The sequence below is a fragment of the Sipha flava genome, unplaced genomic scaffold, assembly GCF_003268045.1.
Source record: "Sipha flava isolate LNK unplaced genomic scaffold, YSA_version1 111_pilon_pilon, whole genome shotgun sequence".
Taxonomy (NCBI): Eukaryota; Metazoa; Arthropoda; class Insecta; order Hemiptera; family Aphididae; genus Sipha; species Sipha flava.
The window spans coordinates 252304-275740 of record NW_020271729.1 but is presented as its reverse complement, the minus strand read 5'-3'; the positions used below and the strand labels follow the sequence as shown (position 1 = coordinate 275740).

Genomic DNA, 23437 nt, shown 5'->3' with positions numbered 1-23437 from the left:
GTGTAATACTATAATAACTAGTACTCTCAAATTCTATAATTGAAAATATAATTTTTTATTCCAATGATCATTCCCTGCATCACATATTAATACTAACTATATGTAGAATATTTTGCTCTTACCAAACAAAACTTAAAAGAAACTTATTAAAATAATATCTAATAATTAAAATGTTTTTAACTACATAAGAGCGCATTATAAAGTTTTGCTCTGTGCAAATTATTTGATTACAACAATCCTGTGCTTTAGAGTGGATGTGTAAATGTTATCACTTTTTGATTACCTAGAATATAGAATTTATTTTGTTTAATATGTTGATTTTACTGGTTGTAAATTTACATGATACAAATAAATATCTCAAGAATAATTCATTGTCATTGATCTAAATAGTTTTTTTTATGCATTGAAATAGTAATTGCTCTAATAACATTATTTAAAATAAATAAAATCACTAAGTGAAACCGAGAAATTCAGATAGTATATATATATATGAAATTTGAATACCTTGCTTTTTATTTTTTATAATTCGATATGTGAAATGCCTAAAAGGAAAGAAACAGGATACTTATATTGACATTATTTGTCTTTACAATTTTGATAAACATGTTGTACTATTTTGATAATACACATTCAGAGTACACAAATCCTCATGAAATTGGAGAAATAAAAAAAAATATTTAAAACACAATGCACCATTTATTTTATTGTAAGGAAATAAATATCATAAGTGGAAGACTTTTAACTAACTAATTTCACATAGTAATTAAATATGAAATTAGAAAGTATCATTAAAATAATAAGCTATAAACATTTAAAAAATGCAAGTTATTTCATTTGTATAAAATTGATTGCAACAAACCAAATATTTTACAAATAACATGACAAAAAAAATTTAGTTTTTTTTTAATTAAATAATAAATAGGTATAATTAAGAATTTGTTAAAAATAAATCAAAATTGTATTGTAGTAAAAAGCAAAGAAAAATAATGATTGAAAAAAATTAAAACTATAAATTTTATTTACAATATAATAATTAAATTATTTTCATAAGAATTTATTTTAAAATTTGTAAAATGTCTAGCACGCAATTTTACATAGTCACAATTCAATTTTGTTCCACCAAAATATTATTAGATTTTTTTAAAGTTCTGTTTGCGCGTTTCTGAAAAATAATTTTTATTTATTATTTTACCATATAGTTAAAAAAAAAAAAAAATTTTATATAAATTAATTACCTTTATGTTTTTAGCCTCAGGGCTATTTTCTTTAGAAGGTAAATTAGATTCAGACTCTATTAACGAAAATTCATTCGAACCCGTAGATGAAGGTGAAGAAATTGTTACTTGTTCAGAAAAATTAACTAAATAGTTTTGAGTAATTTCACGTCTCAATGTTGTGTTAACCAAATCTGGATGTTCCAATTGCCTTCTTTTAGGTGTATCTCCTTTTAAAAATATTATTAAGCAAGTGAAAAATACCGAGGTATACTATATACAAATATGTTTTTAATGTATTGACTATAATACCTAATGGTGTGGATTGCTTAGATTCATTCAAAAACATTGTAACATTGGTTGCTTGCCTGAAAAATTCTTCTTTAACACATAAACTTCCAGTACCTATACAATCATCTTGTTTTTCTTTGAGAATTGAGAAGTTTGTGTGAAATTCTTTTGAAACATTTCCAAAATTACTCAATAATTTATTAGCATCAATGTATGTTTCAGAAACATTTTTGGTGGTTTCCTTAAAACAAAAATTATATATTAAATATTAATTTTTTTTTATAATAATTTTTCTTTTCAAGAAATTTTACCAAAATATTATCGTTGACAATCTCCATTTGTGAATTTATATTTTGAGTAAAATTATTTAATTCTTTATTCATAGAAATTTCAATTTCTTCAAGTATTTTTTCATGGTTACCACAATTGTCTGCTAGTTTATTTAAATGAGCACCATCAGATATAGTATTCATTGATATACGGCTCTATAAAAAAATAAATAAATAGTATTATGTGAAATGAAGTAATTTTTTTCAGCATTACCTCATCTATTAGATGTTCAATAGGTTGGAGTAAATTACAATTTTGTTCATGAACTTTTTCTAATGATACTAAACATGGTTTTATATCTTGGATTCCCTTATTTTGTGTTGTAAACATTTCAGATAATTTATTATCTTGTGTTTTGAAATCTACAATTATTTCATCATAAGATTTTGTATCTTCAATATTTTTAATATTATCCAAGAATTGAGCATTGAATTGTTCACATTTTAAAGTAAAGTTTACAAAATCATTCTTCATGCTTTGAATTTTCTAAAAATAATAATAATTATTTAAAATTGTTTGTTTATATATTTAATTTATAATTTACCTTTAATGATTCACGTTTTTCAATATCCATAGATTCATAGCATTTTTTTAAATGATTAACATAAAGGTTTTCAATGGATTTACTATACTCATTTAGTGTATCCAACCGATATTTCATTTCATACATGATTTCATTTATATTTTTACTGTAAGATTTTGCCTAGAATAATAATATACAATTAAAATTACAATAATTAAAGTTTATGAACTATATATATTATATAAAATATAATTTAGTACATTAATTTATTCATTATACATTTTAATTTGCAGAAAAAAAAGGGATATAATATTTGTCGCACTTAAGTTATCTATATATTCAATTTAAAGTTAATAAATAAAAGTAATTTTTTTTTTTTTTTTAATATACTTGAAAATAAAAATTGTCAAATACAAAATTTTAATACATATGTAATACAGTTATTGTTATTGTAAGACTTTTAAACAATAGACCTTCTTCCAATACAATGGAAGACATGATTTTTAAATTGCAATTTTGTTCTTATTGAAATTTACATAAATCTAGAAATCAGAAATCTAATTTTATGAAATGAAATAAAAATATATAAATTAAAAAAACATGTATTTAATATGTACGTTCCTTAAAATTAATGTGGTATTGAAATGATATGTACATAAGTTTAATTTTGTTTTTTTAATATAACTCTTTTTATTCCTTTAAAGAAAACTCCATCATGGAAAAATTAGTTCCAAGAAATTCTGTTATAAGGTTTTACTGTAAGTATTATGCGGAAGAGAAAATTAAAATTTTTTATAAAATAGAAATATTTAAAAAATGTTTTTTATATAAATTTTTCTCTATATCTTATTGAGATTATAAAATTAGGTTGAAAATAAAAAAAAGTACCTCATTGATGTGTGTGGATATTGCATTATGATATGAATCCATTGTTGTACTAACAACACTTATCGTCTCAGATTTCTCTAAAATATTAGATTCTAATATTTGCATTTCTTTTAATAAATTATTAATTTTTTCATTTAACTCATTTTTTCCAAATTCAACACATTTCAAAACATCCATTACCTGTAAAATAAATCATTTAATGATGATGCAAAAATCAATTTACAAAAACTTTGTTAAAAAAAAAAAAAATATTACTTGTTCCTTTATATTTGAAAAAATGTTTACAGTTGTGTTACTATGATCATTCAACTTATTGAGGACAATATGTAGGTCATTTTCAAGAGAAGAATTTTGATGTAGCATATCATCTAAAATAATTTAAATTATTATCTGAACTATTACCAAATAATCTATTAATTTACCATTGAGTTTATTTTGTGTATCTAAGTATTCTCTATTTTTACTTTCAAATAATGATAATGTGTTTGAAAATGAATTATTTGTTTCTTGAACACGTTTTTTCAACCTCTCAAGTGCAGATTCATTAGATTTTTCTACATCTCTAATTGTTAAAATGTATAATTTTAGTACAGTAAAAATGAAAATAGACAGATTATATGTACATACACAGTGCGTTCTATTTTGTCATGAAGTAACTTCATATCAGTTTCATAAATTTCAGTTAAAAATCTTAAATTTGTAGCTTCTTTATCAAGTTTAACAATAAGACTATCTCTTCTGTCACGTTCATCCATTGTTCTTATTAAATCCATTTTTAAATCTCTCATTATTTCCTTGAATAAAAGGATACACATTATTTGATAAATACATGCTTTTTCGTGTAATTATTAAACTAATGAAATCATACTTCTTTTTTGTTTAATTCATCATTAACAGCTCTTATTGTAGCAATTTTTTCACAAATATCTAACTCATTTTTTTCTAATCTTAATACCATATCATTGTAATTTTCTTCAGCTACATACACTCCATTTTTATCCCTAGTAGCAACCAAATCTCGCTTAAGTTTTTCAATTTCATCAGTATATTCCTAAAATAAATAATTAATATTTTCAATACTAAATCTTAAAATTTAAAATGAACAACTTTACTTTGATTAATGCTTTTTTTGTAAATTTTTGATTAACTTCTGGCTTATTTTTAATGCTTTTAGCTCTAGAAGCATAATCTAATGTGCTCATTGTTTCTTCCAAATTACAGTGTGAGGGGGATATTGTAGCAATTATAGACGTTTTAGTTTTACCTCCTAAAGAATCTTGTAATAAACGAGTAAGTTTAGATTCTCTGAGAAAAAATTTTAAAATTATAAATATACATTAACATTTAAATTAAATTATATTTTATTTAAAAATTTACCTGTATGGAACATGGGGTGTTTGTTCTACAAGTGACGTAATACATCGACCAAGTGTTAACAAAGACTTATTAATATTGCCAGCTTCACAAGCACGTCTATCAATTGCACCTGATCGCCCAATATTTTCACTACCAGCCAAGTCTACAAGATTTAACTTACCAACTCTAACAATATCTTCATTCTCAATTGTAGACTCTTTTATATGAACAGTTATGGTAAATATTGTATGTGAACGACTAAAACAAACATATGATTATATTTATATAGGAAAATGTAAGAACATAAGGTTAGCTATATATATATATAAGGTTAGGTAAGTTATTACCTAGATTGAGAGTTCATTAGAGTTGCAGCAGTCTGACGTCGTTTTGAACCCTTTTCTAGTAACTTGTACACTTCATTTTTGTTAGCAACTATTACTTCTTCTAAACCACGAACAATTACAGATCCTTTTTTTTCTTCAAAAATTCTGCATTTTATAACTTCATTAAAATATTTATAAACACAGATTAATTTGTTTTTATTTTTGTTTTTACCTAAGAGATTTGTGTGATGGTTCTTCTGAACAAGATAGAAGATCAAAAATTTCTTCATTATAAAGTTCTAAAAATGATGCTCTAACTGTATGTTCAACTTGTAATAGTCGTAATTCATCAAACATATGACTCAAAGCCCGTGGAATAATTCCAGAAACTGGGTCCTAAAATCATTACAATAACAAATTTAACGATGATTCATATATGTAAAAATAAAGTATGTACTATGTAAATAAAGTTATTGAACTCATAAAAAATGAATAATACATGTGTTTCTGAAATGTATAAAATCATAAGTATAAACATACTCAGAGGAGTGATATATATTTTTATATTTTTTATTTTCTTACTCCGATACCTGAGTCTTATCTACTTATAACAGTATCTTGAATCCAAAAATAAATATTCAATTTATAATTCTTACAAAATTCTTATGAATTGAGATATAATATTATTATATTTGTCAGTAATTATTGTTACCATTAGTAATAATTATTAAAATTAAAACAATTGTATGAGGTCTTTTTTAGAAAAATTATAGTAATGTATTTACTATTAATTGACATAAATTATAAAATATAGTTTATTCATATAATAAACCAAAACCACAAAATACATTTTATTTAAAAATGATTTTAACATGTGTTACATACATAATCTTTTCATTCACTACATTTTTACTCTAAATTAATATATTTATTTAAAATTGACTTTAATTACAACAGATTAATACATACTTTATTCCAAGATATTGATGATTGTCCATTTAACCTTTCACCTTCCATAGTAAATGTTTTTCCTGTTCCAGTTTGTCCATAAGCAAAAACTGTACAATTGTAACCATCTAATACTTCTTTTATTAAAGGATATACAACACTATTATAAACATCAACCTAAAAGAAATATTTTAATGTAATAAGCAATAAAGATATTTTAGATAAATAAGTTTTGAAATCTGGAAAAACAAAGTAAATTGTGCATAGATAGTTGAACTATAATAATCCTTTTCTTATCTTCAAATAAAGGCATGTTAGTCTTAAAAAAGTGTTGAATAAATACCTGCTTTGAATTTTGTCCAAAAACTTTGTCAAAATGAAATGTTTTAGTTCGACGATCGGCTAAAACGGTTTTTTCTGTTACTATTATTTCTTTATGATTAGATGAAACATCCACAACAGGTAAGCCTTTACTTTTATCTCCATCGCTCATAGGTCTTTAAATTACAAAAATTAAAATTAATATTTGATAATCTAGAATTTAGATTTAAAAAATAAAAAGTAGATATAGGGTAATGTACACATCAATCTACTTCTAAACAAATATATACAAAGTTAAGTTTTTCTTTTCAACTGTAGTTTCCTATAAATAATAGTTTAAATATATAATAAATTAATTTACATGTAGTTTGACCTTTTATAATTCTATACTACCACAAATCATTAAAATTTAAGTTATTTATGTAAGCAAAGTAATAGGTATGCAAATATATATAGTTTGTTTTATTTCCCACATCCAAATTTGTTAATCAATTTAAAGATAAATTGTTACATCTAAATTACTTTAAATTATATAAATGCATTAATCCACAAAAAAATAAATAGATATTTAGTTCTTACATATTACAAAATTACTATGTGAATGACAAAAATTATATGTAGCAACATACATTAGGTACATTATACTTAACTATACTTAAGGATATTATTTAATACATAAAGCTATTTACCTAACTCTGACGAAAACTTCAATAGGTTTTTCATTAGGCGAGTTCTTTTTTTGAATATAGTGATCAGCCATTGTTAACTTAGAAGGCAATTCAATTTTTTAGAGAAAAAAATTGTAAAATAACTTAGTGTAAGTATATTGTAAAAAAACGCGTGGAAATTAGAGAAAAAAACAAAACATAAGTTTATAAACAAAATTCATTTCTCTCAAAACGTAATGACAAAAGGCAATGTACTTAAAACACTATATCCAAATCAGTAACCACTACTGTCCAATAGCAATAAGCATACTAAAACACTAACAAGGTAAAAATAATAATAACTGTGAAGAACAAGTGTGAAATCAACAATAAACAAATAATATAATACAATTGATGTTTATCGTAGAATCCACGACGTACTCGACAGGCCGTTATTCGTTAACTTTTCAAATTTTAACGTACAAACCACCCAACCATCACCCATTATGCTATCAAAATACTCGGCCATTTTGGTTATGATTTGTCATGGAATAAAAAATAAACGAAAAACTTAAGAAAACAACTCATTATCCTGTGTTATGAGCTTCGACCATATAAACTAGTCATATACTTAGTTTATATGGTCGAAGGTTATGAGCATTGGCGTTATCACGCAGCTAATAATTTGTAATGTATTACTACATTACATTATTTATTGTAATTTGTAATTTACAGATAATTGACAGATAAATGAACTTTATCGATGAAGTTGGGCTATCGCTGTACCATTTCTTTACGTGATGTTAATTTTTATCTTCTACAAATTAATACGATTTCGGGATAGTTATGTTTAAGTAGTATTATGTCATAAAAGAAGACCTGAAGATGTTGGGAGTAAGGAATGCTGAAGAAACGGCACAAAAGAAGATAGGAGACAATATGTTGTTGCGGCAATGGGCCTTAAAGGCCTGTAAAAAGCCAAAGAAGAAGAAGTATTGTGTCATTTCACATTAGAAATTTGTAGACATTTTTTTTTTTTAATAAAACACCGCAACATTGTTGTGAAAACCATGTTTCATGAAAGCTAAAAATATATATCCTCGTATTGTAACAGAACAAAAAATAATTTAAAAACTAATTGGGATTTCCATAGAACCGCTTTAATAGCCTCCCTCTTATTATTTGACGTACCTACACACGGACTAAATAAAACTCAATATTTCTTTACTATAGCAGACATGTACAGGGGTATCCTCAAGGAAGGGGTGAATGGACAGTCGCTCCCCCACCCGGTGGCTTTCTTCAAAATGTTGTTATTTATTATGTATATCATATTAGGAAATACATAATACGAATATTTTTCAGAAGTTTTCGCCTCTTTTAAAAACGTTCTAGAAACACTATTGGATATGTTGGAATAAAGTAAACAATTCCAACCTCAGAGATTCTTTTTGTTCGATATTTTTATTTAGTTTATTTTCATATTTTGAGATTGTATTATATTCTGTTTTTTAAAGTTTTATATTAGTAGTACGTACAGTTTTGCGATCCTTCATAATTTGAGTCCTTGGTGTAGGCAGATTTCGCCATACATTTTCTACACCATTGCATAAAACAGCTACATTACGATTCCGCAAATTTTATATATATATATATATATATATGTAAACGATTTCGCACGATTTCAAATGCAGCGTTGCACGATTATTAAAACCTAAACTCATTTTTTCCCTAATTTTCAACTATGCAGTCATATGTTTTGGATTTACACGTGTAATTAGTTCGAGTGAACTTGGTTTAACGGATCTTTATACGAGATTATCATTGAATATTACATTACTTTTATTATTAAGTTATTGTACAGTTTTAAATTTAAACCCCTATTAAAAAAAACCACATTTATAAAAATGTTGTACAGGAATTTGCAATACTTTTAAATTTATTTAAGGTAAACATGCATTTGGGAAAAAAATGTATTTCAATCAAATGAATATGAAATATGGATACGAATATGGATGTAGACCAAAATAAATTTGGGGGCCTTATTATTATAACTGCACTGATTCATGGAAAATCTTTGGGCGCCACTGATCTATTATATTTTATCAATGTCTCAACCATTATGAATAAAAATCAATAATCATCTTCTATGTGATATACATATTCAGTGTTTATAGTGTGTATCCTAATATTTTACGGATATATAGGTAATATTTAAATATTCATACTTGTAAAATCGTCTAAATTTGTTATTTTCGAAGAAAATTTAGAAAATCACAACTTAATCGTAATGGTTTTCATATAATCTTATCATATGAATACATTAATTGGTCACCATATAAAAAAAAAAGAAATTAATGGGTAACAGGAAAATGGTAGATTACATTAATTAGAATCTATAACCAGTGGCGGGTTTGTGGCAGTGTACTTGGCACCCACCATTCTATACATATAAACTTTATTTTTGTATTATAAACGAACAAATTACTTGGATATTATAAACTTAACACGTATTTGTACGTGTATGTATATGTACTAATAATTACTATCACAACTGGGCAATTAAATTAAGAATAATGTTCATAATTTCCCCTTATCGTAGTATAATTGTATACATATTACATAATTATAAGTTCCTATGAGTATTATTATTACCAAATTAGTATCCATAATATAATCTTAGATTCGCTACTGTTGACAACAAGTTAAAAATGTAGGATGATTGATAAGTGATAAGAGGGTATATTTTGGTAAATTTTCATAGTTTTTGTTATGAAGTTCAATGATGGATAACTTACAAACATTACATTTCATCTGTCATTATTATTATTATTCATAATAACTAAATATAAATGTATTATTTATATTTACCCAAGTTTCGACACAATTGATATCAATATCGAAATTGAATCTTATGAATTTTGATTTCTTCATTAGTCATTAATTAAATTACGTACATAGTGATATATAATTTCGAGTTACGTAATTTTTCGAAGTAAAATTATTTCTTATATCCGACGTGTTTTGTTTTAAACAATTCCATTTTAAACAAATTTCAAAAAATATTTTCTGAATAATCATGAGGTGTTTAATGGTGTTCGATAATTTAAATGATATAGTTTTTATGAAATGTGACACAACGTTTTGTGAACATATTAGAAAAATTGGAGTTTCTCAGGACCTTATTAAACCAACAGAGGTTATTACTTATTTGATTATATTTTTATTGGGTTATAAATTGAACTAATTTATTGCAATTACTATATTTTTGGTAACTAAAATAATTTACAATGTTTTTTTTTTCTACACTTAAGAATTAACATTAAATTTATAAATTTTTTATATAAATATGAAAATTTTTTAAACATTTATTTGTGTTTTTGATTTTAATATTTATTTATCATAACAAAATGTTAAAGAATGAAAAAGAAGACTGTCAAACAATTGATCCAGACTTAATACTTCAAATTTTTTCACCAATGGTTACTTCTCAAAGAATTATGAATTGCCATTTTTCTAATCGATACAGTTCAATGCAGTGTGAAAATGGAACAAATATTGTTTTTGATGAGGTAACAAATTTATAATTTAATAAATGAAGCACATATTTATTTATATATGTATGTATCGTACAATTTTGTTTTATTTTGTAGTATTTGGGTCATTTATTTATTTATATTGGAGATAAAGAAATATCTTGGCAACAAAAAGTACTTAGCGTGACTATTTTATTTATAAAAAGAATTTGTGGATCTGATGTTTCATTGTCAGTATACAATTTTAAAATTCTTGATTATAAATATATGTATAATTAATGGATGAAATTTATTTAATAGATTAAAGTATAGTCGTCGTCGCCGTTTTTTGGTTTCTAAACTTCTAGATACTTGGCTTAAACGTTCAAATGAAGAACAATGTGTAATAATTGAAGCCGTTGAACAACTAACTGTTAGTATAGAGCTTTCTACTGCTGCATTAACAGCAGCTAAAACAGCAGCTGAAAAAATGAAAACAAAATCTGCTTTTTCCAGAGTACATATACTTATTATGGTTCGACAAAAATTTTTAACTTTATATTCTAGGTAATTATATAACTTTTATCAAATCAATTATTTTTATTATTTTAAAATTTAAAATGTATTTTAGTCGTAATGCAACTGATTTATCTGCGGGCGATACATTATTTTTAGCATTATTAGCTGAAGCTGTACAAGTAGCTGATTCTGAACCTAAAGATAAATCTGATCTTAATGTAATTATAATTGAAAAAGAAAATTTACCTAAAATAGAAAATGGTAATTATATTCGTTAAAAAGTTAATATTTGTATGGCATTAAGATAATTTATTTATTTTATTTTGTATTAAGATTCGTCATTACCTCGGAATAAAATAAACAGCTTACTGGTTCTTTTGGGTCAACATGGATTGAAATTAAATGCTGTACATTTATCATACATTACTGAAGGAGTTTCATTATTCATTATTCATGAAGTAAAATTTAATTTTAATAGTATTTAAATAAAAATATAAAAGTTTTTATTGATTATTATTATGTTATTTAGATTGGAAATGAGGTATTTAATAGTAGTGTGATAGATTCATTGACATCGTTTTGTACTATCCAAGAAATACAAAGTCGAGGAACTATGGATCGTGAAGCACTTAAAGTTGAATATGATATAGTTGATAGCTCTATGAAAAAGATTATTGATTTGTTTAAAAAGAAAAATGCTCCATTTGCACCTACTCGAAGTGTTTTAGCTATAATCACTACTTTAGCAACTAGATGGGAACCATTAAAAAAGTACCATGAATAAATAAATAAAATAAAATTCCAATTTCATTTATAATGTTTATTATTTAATTATTTAGGAAATACCTTGAGTATTTTAAAAATAATGAAAATACAAATTTAAATGCAATAGAATCGAGCAATATGAATATCATATCTAGTTTAAAAGATCTTCATCATCATTGTATGCTTAATGAATCATTAATTGATAATTACACCAAAGAAGCAGTGAGTGATGCTTCTGCTTTGGTTGCTGTTATGTTACGTGATTATTCTACATTTTTTGAAGTGAAAGCAATGAACAATTTTACAATGAGATCATATCCTTTTAAACATTGCACCATGTACATTTAATGGCTGTTAAATATATGTTAAAATTATAGTTTTCTGTAATTTAAAAATAGTATGATTAATTTAATTTATATTTATTTTATAATAAACATTATGGATAAATATTTACTGACGCAAAATTATGTAATAAGCTGCTGTGGATGAATAGTTCAAGTGGTAGAATAATTATCAAAGCAATGAACAATTATATTAAATAATTAGTTTTGTGTTTTATATTTTATTTTATATTATTTTCCTTGACTCAATTACTATACTAGGTCAACTTTGAATATTAATAAATATTTAGAAGAATTTCCAGGTCTTGTACATTTCATTTATGTAGATCGAATGTCTCATCGTATGATTGCTCCTGGTTTAGAATTCGCTTCACCCGAAACTCTTGAGCTTACTAAAAAGAAGGTAAATTAATGAATATACTAGACGTATTTATAGTTGTAAATTATGTATTTATAAATTATATTCTTAATTATTATACTTTATTTAGGTATGGTCCATGATTGAAGTAAGTCGACAACATTTAAGAGATGGACATTTTATTGTTCTTTGGAAAGATAATACTTTTACATATTCCTACTTTTTATGGTTTGAGGATCAATCGGTATGTAAACTAAATATTTTATTGATATTTTGTACTTTTAAAAATGTATTTGTAGTACTGATTTTATTAATCTTTTTAAATTCAGTTATTTACTGGCAATTTAAAAATTGATTAAGATTGTTTATGTATGCATAAAAATTAAGTTATTTTAGTATAAGGATATTGTTAAATTTTTAATTTTTATATATGATAAAATTTAATAAAATCTAAAAATTATTCAATTATATAACAATTCTGTCTGGTGAAATTCAGGAATGGAATATTGTAGACAGATTTAACTAGTTTTGGAAATAATTCCTTTCTTGAATTAGTTTTACATTTTGTTTAAAATCTTTTATGTCATATTATTTTCAAAAATCTTTAAAATTTCTCAGAATATAATATTCAATATATTTAAAAATAATAAATTATCCACATTAAAAACTTAAAACAGAAATAAAAAATTGGATGAGTTGTTAATTTCTGAGAACTAAGGTTCTTAGTGTTCATTTTCTATAAACAAATTTTACTAACTAAAAATATTTTTTATTTATTAAAATTTTATCTCTAATGAACTATCATTTTTTAGAATTTAGTATGATTTATTTTTCTTAAAAATTGTATTACTATTTTTTTTACTATAGGGTACATCATTAAAACCAAGAGTACAACCTATGGCCTCCGAGTTATTTCCGGGAATATTAAATGGAGATTATTATGAGTGAGTAAAATTTGCTTATTTTTTAAAATGTATTAACTATTATACTATAATAATTTTTGTAATATTTCAGGAAGCTTTTGGAACAATGTTTCCCTAGAATGCCTAAAGGAAAAGTGCGTTGTTTTGAACTTTTTTGTGTGCATTTGGGATTAGCAACTGCTTCATGCGTTTTAGAACATTCTCGGAGATTATCAGCTACTGTATGGGAAGTCACTGGAAGACCAAGCAATTTACTAGATTTATTTTGAACTTATATTTATATTTTGTATTTTGTGTATAATTATTTATGTTGATCTCGTATTCTGAAATTGTTAAAAAATGTATTTTTTATGTATCGTTTATTTATTATTTTATCATGATGATTTTATTATTTAATTTGTTTTATGATTTATTAATTTGTTTTTAAGATTATATTCTTGCCAATTTTAAATGTTGAATTTTGTATTAATATTAATCAACTTTTTATACATTATTTTAAATTTTAGTGTAAAAATATTCATAATTATATTCCAATTAAATAGATATTGCATATGTTGACTGCGTTTTACGGCTTAATCAGATCCTTAGTCAAAGAATCATGTTCATGTGATAATTTATGTGATAAGTGGCCAATAAATTAATTATTACAATCATGGGCGTAGCGAGGGTGGGGTAGGGGTAGAACTTGTCCCCATTGCGCATCAAACTGAATTCTATTTGTTTATACCAAACGTGTAAGTTTTACATTAAAATCAAATATTAAATATATCTAAAAATAGTTTTTAGTGGGACCGAGTGTTATCTACACGTGTAATCGTTTTGACGTTTTATGTGTTATCCAATGGTTTATCTGTAGATTATTTGAATTTTAAGTTTAACACTAATCGCTTTATGCCCCCCCCCCCCCCGATTCAAATCTTAGCAATGCCCATGATTACACCTAAGTCTTTAGATGTTGAGGGTTTATCATTATTACAGTAAATATTGAAACTTAATTTGTTAAATACAAGGGGAACATTGGGTTATTTCATCCAAGCAAACTATGGGTTGAGTGTCATTAGCAATGACTCATTACTTGGACGAAGTTTACACATTTTACGTAAAAATATGCGTAAATCAATAATATCTTTCTGTTCCATGATAAATTGTCTGCTGTCATTAGATTTTTGATATTTAAAATTTAATGATCTTAAAATTCGTTACAATGAAGTTCTAAACCCACTAGGTATCTATAACCTGCTTTTTTTTTATAAGACCTTAACATTTGTAGTTTTGCACTCAAAATTTTCATAAAATGCATGCACCGTTCTCCGTATTATGTCTATGTAAAAATCGTCAATATCAGTCATATACTTCATACGATTGAATGTTTTTGAGGGGAGAAGTAAATTTCGGTTCAGACTCAGATTTAAATGCTTCAGAAGTTATACGTTTCACCAGTGGCGTATTTTCAATTTTTTCTGGGGGGTTGGGTCCACAGTTTATACATAATTAATATAAACTATTTATTATATTGTAATAGTTACGTTCTTATGCAGTTTTTGGAGGAAGTTGAACTAAATATATAAAGTAATAATCGTATAGTCTTATGTAATATTATATACCAATTTTTTATAATACTTATAAACTCTAAAAAATGTTTTTTTTAGTTTGGGAGTGAATGTCCAGACGATTAGACTAAATAACAGTTTATTTGAACAATTCATTTCGGAGTACTGAGAATTAATGAACTACCTTAAATCGAATCAAACTTTTCATCTCTGCCACAAAATTATAATAATCTCCTAGAATATTATATTCTATGATAATACCATAGAGCAGTGTTTCCCAACTGGTGTTCCGCGGAACCTAAGGGTTCCGTGAACTTGAGCGTAGGGTTCCGTGAGAAATTTGGGAAAATATAAATTAATTAGCAATATTTTGATTTGAACATAGAACTCAATATAGAACTGGAATTGACACATTTCCCGATGTGTGGTGCATAGTTTGTAGCTTTTCGGTGTGTACAAAGACTAAGAATAAGTTTCAAAATTAACTGAACGCGGCTCCGGACTTATGAATCAAACTTTCAGGAATAACTCCAAATTTAAAAACAGTTATGAAAAGATTCCATTCTTCTCATTGAATCTATCTTAGAGGTAATGAGAGATAAATATTAAATTTTAAGCTTTGATATGTACGAGTACATTTATAATATTGTAATAGTAATAAACAAAATAAAATGTTAAAGCCGTCTTGTTTTTTTTATATTAATGACACTCTTGTGCCGGAAGTGTCCGGTAACCCACTCATTTAAAGTATACAAAACATATGTCTGTATTAATATTATAGAAAAAATATTGGGGTTCCACAAAACGTTCAATCTCCTGCTAAGGTTCCGCGAGTAAAAGAAGTTGGGAAACACTGCCATAGAGTAACATTACTCTATGGATAATATGGAACAATAATTAATAAAACCATTGTTTATAGAATAGATTATTATTATTAATTATATTTATTTATTATTATATCTATTCTATAATCAATGATAAAACTCTTCTTCTAATCATGGTTTAAATTATCATCTTTAACCTAACTTTTTGACTGCGATAAACTGATAAGCAATTGCGCCTTTTTAAAATTTAAAGCTATCAATTTTTTTTTACACATTATCACAATCGACACAATCCACCTTGGCTCAATACTAATGATGGGCATTTGGCATTTGTCTTCTAGTTACTAGGTCTCCGAGAGTACGTGACGTTGATCGAAATATGAAATATAGTTGTTATTCTGATATGTAAAAATCTACGTTAACCATGTCTTTGAAACAATTGCCACCGGATACTATAAGATTGATCAGTAGCACCCAAGTCATTACATCTGCATCATCGGTAGTCAAGGAATTATTGGAAAACTCTATAGACGCTCATGCTACAACTGTTAATATTCGTTTGGTACAATAATAATCATAATAACTAATGTGATGTACGAAAAAGTACAACTTCTAATGTGTATACTTTTTGTTTTTAAATTTCTCTGATTAGGAAAACTATGGGCTAGACAAGATTGAAATACACGACAATGGCGTTGGGATTTCACACAGTGATGTGCACATGATGTGTTTGCGTGGTTATACATCAAAAATATCTGATATATCAGATTTAGGTTTGCAATATATATACCATATTTATATTCATTAGTACCTAGTAGATTGAAAATGAAGGTACTAAACTATAATTTTTGTTGTTGCTTAGATTGGGAAATAAACAATTTTAACTAACAATTGTATAACCAAATTAAATTCAAAAATATATTGAAATAATTAACTAAACTCAGATTGATTAAAAAAACCAGTCCAAAATTATTCAGATGGCAGACATTTTTTTTTTCATCCTTAAATTATTTTTGCAAATACATCTGTTTTGTAGATTAATTATTTCAGGTCCTTGCTTTTTTCTTTATTTATATTATTCTTTATTTAAGTGATGTGTTCTGTCCTGGATCATAATTTTATGACGTGTCCAACATCTCCTTTAATTATTTTCTTAAAAATATATAAAATAAAATTTGTCTAAAAATATGATAAAATATATTAATATAATTTTTTTGAGTTAATTTTAAATATAATAGAAAAATGTTTCCTAATTCGAAATTTGTATTTAATGTAGTTGATATTTATTTATTTTCATAAAAAAATTTAGATAAGCTGAAGTCATATGGATTTCGTGGTGAAGCTCTAAGTTCTGTATGTGCTGTAGCTGATGTTACCATTATAACAAAATCAGAATTGGATAATTATGCTAAATTGTTTACTATGGATAAAAATGGCCATGTGAAAAGTAGTTCAATAAGTCATCATCAAAAGGGTTGGTATATTTTATCTAAGATTAATTTTTTACGATGATAATTTTTAATATTTAGTATTACTTGTATTTAATACATAAATAATTAATAATTGATAGTAATTTTATTCATTGTAGGTACAGTTATTAAAATACTTAATCTGTTTAAAAATTTACCAGTTCGAAAACAGATTTATAACTCAAAAAAACACTGCACTAATGATTTACGTAGAATAGAAAATATTGTTAAATCATTAGCCGCTATTCAACAAAACATACGTGTTTCATTAGTTCATAACAAATCTGTGCTATGGCAAATGACTCCAGTTAATGATTTAACTGTGACATTTGGGCAAATTTGGTCATCATCAATGACTAAATATGTAAAGCAATTGTCATTTTCAAATGAAGAGGTAAGTTTTTTTAAATATTATTGATAGGTTATTTGTTTATCTTGTACATTTTGTGATATTAAAACAATTTAATCCTGTTAGATTAAAATTGATATAGTTTTACCAATTCAAAACATAGATTTACAAAATTGTTTTTTTACAACAAATCTTACTGATGCAATTTATTTATATGTTAACAAGAGACCTGTCAGAGATAATAAAATTGAAAAAGTAAGAATATATTAATGAAACAATATAATTTTAACTATTTATTTATTTACTTATTCATTTTTTTTTTTTATAAATAATTTAGCTTATTGCAGAAGAATTTAGTAATTATTTTGGTCATAAATTACCTCCTGGTAAATATTTGCCTTGTTTCATATCTCTTACTATTCCTGCTGAAACTATTGATATCAATTTGGAACCAGATAAATCTCGAATATTATTTCACAATCAGGTTCAGTACCTATATTGAATATTCAGTGTAATATGTGAACATTTTTTTTTACATAATTTCAATAGCATTATACATTTTATATTATAATGCAAAATGATAGGCTTTCTATCAGTATGCTTAAGTTTAATATATAAAATCAATAAAAGTAATTAAAACAAAAACTATTGTGGTTATTAAACTTAACTAAATTAAAATTTTTAGGAAATGATCATACTCAATATTAAAAACTGCATTACCAAACATTTTTATGATGATGGGGTACAGAATATTCAACTAAATACTAATGAAATTCAATTGAATCAAAATAAAAGAAAAATATCTTTTGATTCAGATGAAATCAAAGTAAAAAAATCTGCAATTGAAGATTCTGATTCTTGTAGACTAAATGCTGAATCGACTAAAATTATTAATGAAAGTTATGAATTCAGCGACGAGGACCATATTATTAAGGAATTGAGCTTAGAAGAGATTGATTTTGAAGAACCATTAACATTAAAAGAAAATAAAAATGATAACATAATTTACTCAAAAAATAATGAATTAGAAGGAACTGATAATATTACAGAGTATCATAAAAAATTAATGAATATTAGAACAACTGTTCCTTTAAAAACTATCCAATCTGATAACACAAAAGTTACAAATTTTGATGCTGAAAATATATCAATTTCTCAATGGAGTAAAGGTGATGTGGTTTTGAACGGAAAATTATTGAAGGTACTTTTAGTATATATTTTTATTTATTGTTAGTTATGTTTTAGCTATTTGAGTTATCTTAACAAATAATTTAACTATGAGTTACTATTTTAATTATGAATTAAAAAAATTGCTATAGAGCGGAGTATCAATAAAATTTGATTTTTCACATGCAACATCAGAAAAAGAGACAATACCAGAAATTGAAAAAACTAGCGAAGTCCTTAATTCTAAGTATACTTCTGGTAATTATTTACTATTTGTTATAATATAATTAAATTTATTTTATTTTATATGTTTAATAATCTCAATGAAATATAAATATTTGTTTTTAGAATCTCTAAAAGATGAACTAAATGCAGAAGTAAAAAATACTTTTCCAGTCTATTCTAATAAAAGTATTTCAGATACTCCATTGAATAGTACTGTAAAACTTGCTCCTCTTTTCCGTACGGTCTCTGTTCCTGATGAACAAGTTCCTGGTCTTAACCATTTGGTTAATCGTCCACAATCTTGGACACTTCAACCTAGATCAAAAAGACCATTACGAGGTACTATTATTTCATTAGTTTATGTTTTGTATATTATTAAATGAAATATACTGTATAACTGAAACATATTAAACATTTTAAAATATTATTTATAACAATTGAAGTATTATTTTTTTTATTATATCATTAATAAATTACACAAATTAATATAAATATTAGTATTGTATTACGGGTATAGAAGAATTTTCTCTTAAGAAGTTATTTACATTGATAGTAAGTAATAATTACTAATTTAATTTTAAGGTTTATAGTTATCAAAATAAAATTATTAAATTTTAATTATTTGTGTATTTTAGATGTTCCTGAAGAAGACCTTAGTGAAACTGTACGTAGTGTTAGTAGTCAAATGGGAAATAAAGAAATGTCAGGATTTACATTATTTGCTAAAGAAAAAAGAATAAAAAGTATTTACTATAATAAAAGACAAGATTTAAAGTAGATATAAGCAATATTTTAAATATTTCTTGTTATTCAATATAGTTCTTGAAGAAAACCCTGGAATGGATTTTACTAAAGTTAGCAAAGAACTTGCCAAATCGTGGAGCTGTTTAAGTGCAGATGAAAAAGCCAAATATAAGGAATTGGCAAATAAACAAAAAAATTGTGTAATGACTGCTAAAAGAGATACTGAACTACCAAAAAAATCTTTCCAATTTATCTTTAAAAATCTTAAAAGATTTTCTACCTTAATCAACGTAGAATTTTCTGAAATTAAAAAAAATATTTTTGAGAAGCCGAAAGTACTGTAAGTGTTATGTTGAATGTATATTATAATTTATTGAGAAATTAATTGAAAATCAACTTTAACAATCTTATATGCAAGACTTTAAATCAAAATTCTATAACTCTAAATGTTCTTTAACTTCCAGAACAGATAATTCTTTAAAAATTCTCTTATAATATGAAGTGTCATTATAATTAAATTGTTTTAATTCCCAACATAAAAGTTAATGAAAATGTTCCTTTTGGGGAATCATTTTGAATGAAGTAAAACTAAAAATAATACTGGGATACTATAAAATTGTATCTTTTGTCGCCTTTTCCCCTAAAAGTTTTTATTTAGGTACTCGTACCAATAAAAGCATTTTTAGCAAAAAATTGTAATATTTAATTTGCTTAAAATTACTATATTTTAAAAAATGTATTGAAGTAATAAAAATAACAACAAAATATTGACATTTTGAGTTTTTTCAACATAAACACTTCTAAATATCGGATTATTTTTGATATTTTTTGATTTGCGTTATAAAAATCTTTTCTTTCTTCTTATAAACTTTCTACATTATCATTAAAATAATTTATATCAACAAAAATATTTATTTTGTAAAATGTTTATGATTTTTTTTTTTAATTCAATATAATTTTACATATTGTTTTTAATATAGTCCATTGTCTCCATACATACTTATTGGAGAAGTGAAGGATAATAATTGGATTTGTTGTATACATAATGAGATAAAAGCTGTAAATGTATGTCGTCTTCAAGAAGCTGTAGTTTTCTTTTTAAAAATGGCAAATGATGAAATTCCACTTAAAATGTTAGACCAATCAATTAAAACCAATAAAAAGTAATTAATAATTTAATAAATAATATATTTTTTTACTATTAAATATTTAACAATATTATATTATTGTATTAAAATTATAATTACAAACAATTTTAAGGCTATTTGAATGGAGTTCAAGATAATTTTGAAAAAAAAAAATGTAAATTTGAAATGTATGTCCCTACTTTGTTCCAGATATTTAGGTGAAAAAAATTATCGTTTCCTTATGGATCTAGATAATTCATATGAACTATCCACTGATAAATGTACTATTACTGATGAACGAATAGTTAAAAATGGTTTTAATGTTGTTATTGAGTTTATTGGTAATTACAACGGTGATATATCATGGAATAAATATAATAAAAACTGAAATTCTAAACCATATAGATAATTCAGAAAATGCTGATATAAACATTACTGGTGTAGCTTTACACATATCAAAATACGGTGCTGAGGAACTGAAACAACTTTTAGAATTGATGCAATTGAAACAAGAAAATAATTTATATAGTTGCCGGCCATTAAAAGTGATCCATTATCTGAAGGTTCCTAATTATTTATTTATATTTTTTTATGTCATAAAAATTAATTAATTAATTTATATGAATTGTATAACTTAGAGTGAAACAGTAAGACATTGCAAAACAATTGGACAACCAAAAACAAAGGAAGACATTTATAAGCTATTTAATCAATGGTTTAAAAATGATAAGTTTTTCTCAAATAATACTTGCATTCATGATAAACCAGTTTTTGAATCAATACATATTATCAACGAAAACCATAAATATTAAGATGTTTATAAATTATGAATTTTTTTTTATAATTTTATGGTAATTATAAGAAAATTAAATTAATTTTAAGTAAATTCTAAGCATAGTGTATAACATCATAATTAGTACATTTTATGTACATTGTACAGTGTTTTAAAATAAATAAAATAGTTATTAGTTCAAAATGTTCCATTATTTAATTACTAAGGTAAATATACTTGTATATGCATTTATTACTTTAAATAAGTTAATCAAAAACAAAAAACTATTTTTTAACAAAATGTTTTTATGATGATAATACAAATATTTAATCATGCATATTTTAAGGCTTTCATTACATTAGAGCAGGATTCTGTTAATTTCTATAGAGTCCGGAAGATAAAAATAATATAAAAACGAGTTCCAGTGAAAATAATTATTTTGTTTTAAGGCAATTGTATTCTGAGTCAAACAAAATCAAATAGTAATGTTAAATCAAATAAAATATTCCATTTTTTCATTAATCATTATAAAAATTAACTTAAGTATTAATTAATCCATTTAAGTAAGATATGTTGGCAGTCTAGTTAACTGACCACGGACCGCTAGTTGGTGACTGCTATTTTAGATTATTTATTAATTATTTTATTTTTAGATTTCGCATCTATCTCTGGAGTTCTTTTTAATTGATTAGAAATTTATTTCGATGTACTATACTATTTTATTTATTATGAACTGAAAATTAAAAAAAACATTTAGAACATTTGTATCAAATCATGTATCATAAAACAAATTTGTATAAATAATTAGCGAAGTAATTATATTTTAAAATGTGGTTTTGTTTTTGGATCATTTAAAATTAAGACATATTAGCTTACTTTAACAGTCCATACGTTTTTAGGTTTAGTAAAGTCACATAGTTTAACGTTTTAAAAAATAATCGAGTTAAATAGGTAACACCTAAAAATATAATCATTGAATTACAGCTATTATGTTAATGTTTACATTTTTAGCGCTAAAATAAAATGAAAATTGTAACAAATATTTTTTATTAGTGACCGATTTCTATCAACAACTATGGAGGATTATGTAAGTTGGCCATATGTATATGTCATATAGGATATGTGAGTGGGTCATAGAAATAGTTAGCATTAATACTAATACTAATTAGTTATAATAATTTATATGTTGTACATGTGTAAAAGTGACGTTTACCAAATGTTGTTTCCATTTATACTACTAACATTGTAATTTATTACAATAACATGTACGCATAAGAATTGTAACAAATTTTATTCACACGTCATTTAAAAATTAGAAATATTAACGAGAGTATCTTGACTGCATTTATAGTATACAATGTATACTATACATATTTAATACATTATTAAGATTACATTTTGTGAAAAAATATTATTACTTAATTGTGCGTACCTGTCTAAACTAGATATAGACTGTAGTTTTGCAATAAATATTGTACATGTACTCCTCTCGGCGAGACAAAATATCATAATAGACGGGTATCTAATCCCGCGATAGGTACGGTTTGTTAAGATAATTATAGTAGTTAAGGTATTTGTGGATATTTGTATTAGATTGTCTAGGTTTCAGTTAACTATAGTTATCCATTGGCTAATATCAAACATCGGTAATATAACCCCCGCGGACGTGATTGTGTCTTCGTAATCTTTCGAGTGTGGCGAAATATAGTTTTACGAAAGAAGAAACAATTATCCATGGTATCCACGATTCAAATGGCACGGAAAGGATCGCGGTACACCGCTGCATAAACGTTGGCCAATACAATTGCAGGTAAATGCACAATGCACGCGCGCATCAGCATTACGACCCGTCGAAAGTGAATGCAATCGTATTTTTTTAAATTGTCACGATGTCGTTTTCAACTGAGCCGAGGCCGTTAAGCGTGATTTTTAATTTTTTCTTATC

General features: G+C 24.9%; 3 protein-coding genes across 3 annotated transcripts; 2 read left to right on the top strand and 1 right to left on the bottom strand.

Moving 5' to 3' along the window:
* Positions 1-1056: 1056 nt before the first annotated feature.
* LOC112689269 (kinesin-like protein KIF11-B) lies at positions 1057-7296 on the bottom strand. Its single transcript, XM_025562901.1, has 18 exons — positions 6887-7296; positions 6220-6373; positions 5898-6053; positions 5161-5324; positions 4950-5093; positions 4624-4860; positions 4359-4551; positions 4115-4297; positions 3874-4040; positions 3669-3808; positions 3502-3614; positions 3247-3426; positions 2380-2538; positions 2049-2321; positions 1817-1990; positions 1527-1746; positions 1236-1444; positions 1057-1162 (listed from the first exon to the last, which is right to left on the bottom strand). Exons 1-18 carry the CDS (start codon positions 6955-6957, stop codon positions 1106-1108), a joined length of 2994 nt encoding a protein of 997 aa, XP_025418686.1. The 5' UTR covers positions 6958-7296; the 3' UTR covers positions 1057-1105.
* A 2627-nt stretch (positions 7297-9923) lies between these two features.
* Positions 9924-13592, top strand: LOC112689306 (Hermansky-Pudlak syndrome 1 protein homolog). Its single transcript, XM_025562954.1, has 12 exons — positions 9924-10043; positions 10264-10416; positions 10498-10610; positions 10681-10926; positions 10991-11139; positions 11212-11336; positions 11408-11649; positions 11718-11957; positions 12243-12387; positions 12473-12586; positions 13210-13286; positions 13357-13592. Exons 1-12 carry the CDS (start codon positions 9924-9926, stop codon positions 13532-13534), a joined length of 1902 nt encoding a protein of 633 aa, XP_025418739.1. The 3' UTR covers positions 13535-13592.
* A 2330-nt stretch (positions 13593-15922) lies between these two features.
* Positions 15923-21655, top strand: LOC112688859 (PMS1 protein homolog 1-like). Its single transcript, XM_025562265.1, has 15 exons — positions 15923-16201; positions 16292-16412; positions 16949-17113; positions 17228-17502; positions 17584-17712; positions 17795-17941; positions 18143-18658; positions 18777-18882; positions 18973-19188; positions 19485-19592; positions 19669-19933; positions 20574-20756; positions 20931-21061; positions 21126-21283; positions 21359-21655. The coding sequence occupies exons 1-15, from the start codon at positions 16064-16066 to the stop codon at positions 21530-21532; spliced, it is 2832 nt and encodes a 943-aa protein (XP_025418050.1). The 5' UTR covers positions 15923-16063; the 3' UTR covers positions 21533-21655.
* The last annotated feature ends 1782 nt before the right edge of the window (positions 21656-23437 follow it).

Bases quoted from the DNA above. Each gene is read 5' to 3' on its own strand.
- LOC112689269 (XM_025562901.1), bottom strand. From the start codon at position 6,957: ATGGCTGATCACTATATTCAAAAAAAGAACTCGCCTAATGAAAAACCT. The intron at 4,552-4,623 runs GTAAATTTTTAA...ATTTTTTCTCAG, and splicing joins ACACCCCATGTTCCATACAG to AGAATCTAAACTTACTCGTT. The intron at 4,298-4,358 runs GTAAAGTTGTTC...TATTTATTTTAG, and splicing joins CAAAAAAAGCATTAATCAAA to GAATATACTGATGAAATTGA.
- LOC112689306 (XM_025562954.1), top strand. From the start codon at position 9,924: ATGAGGTGTTTAATGGTGTTCGATAATTTAAATGATATAGTTTTTATG. The intron at 11,650-11,717 runs GTACCATGAATA...TTAATTATTTAG, and splicing joins AGATGGGAACCATTAAAAAA to GAAATACCTTGAGTATTTTA. The intron at 11,958-12,242 runs ATATCCTTTTAA...CAATTACTATAC, and splicing joins AACAATTTTACAATGAGATC to TAGGTCAACTTTGAATATTA.
- LOC112688859 (XM_025562265.1), top strand. From the start codon at position 16,064: ATGTCTTTGAAACAATTGCCACCGGATACTATAAGATTGATCAGTAGC. The intron at 16,413-16,948 runs GTTTGCAATATA...AAAAAAATTTAG, and splicing joins ATCTGATATATCAGATTTAG to ATAAGCTGAAGTCATATGGA. The intron at 17,942-18,142 runs GTTCAGTACCTA...TAAAATTTTTAG, and splicing joins GAATATTATTTCACAATCAG to GAAATGATCATACTCAATAT.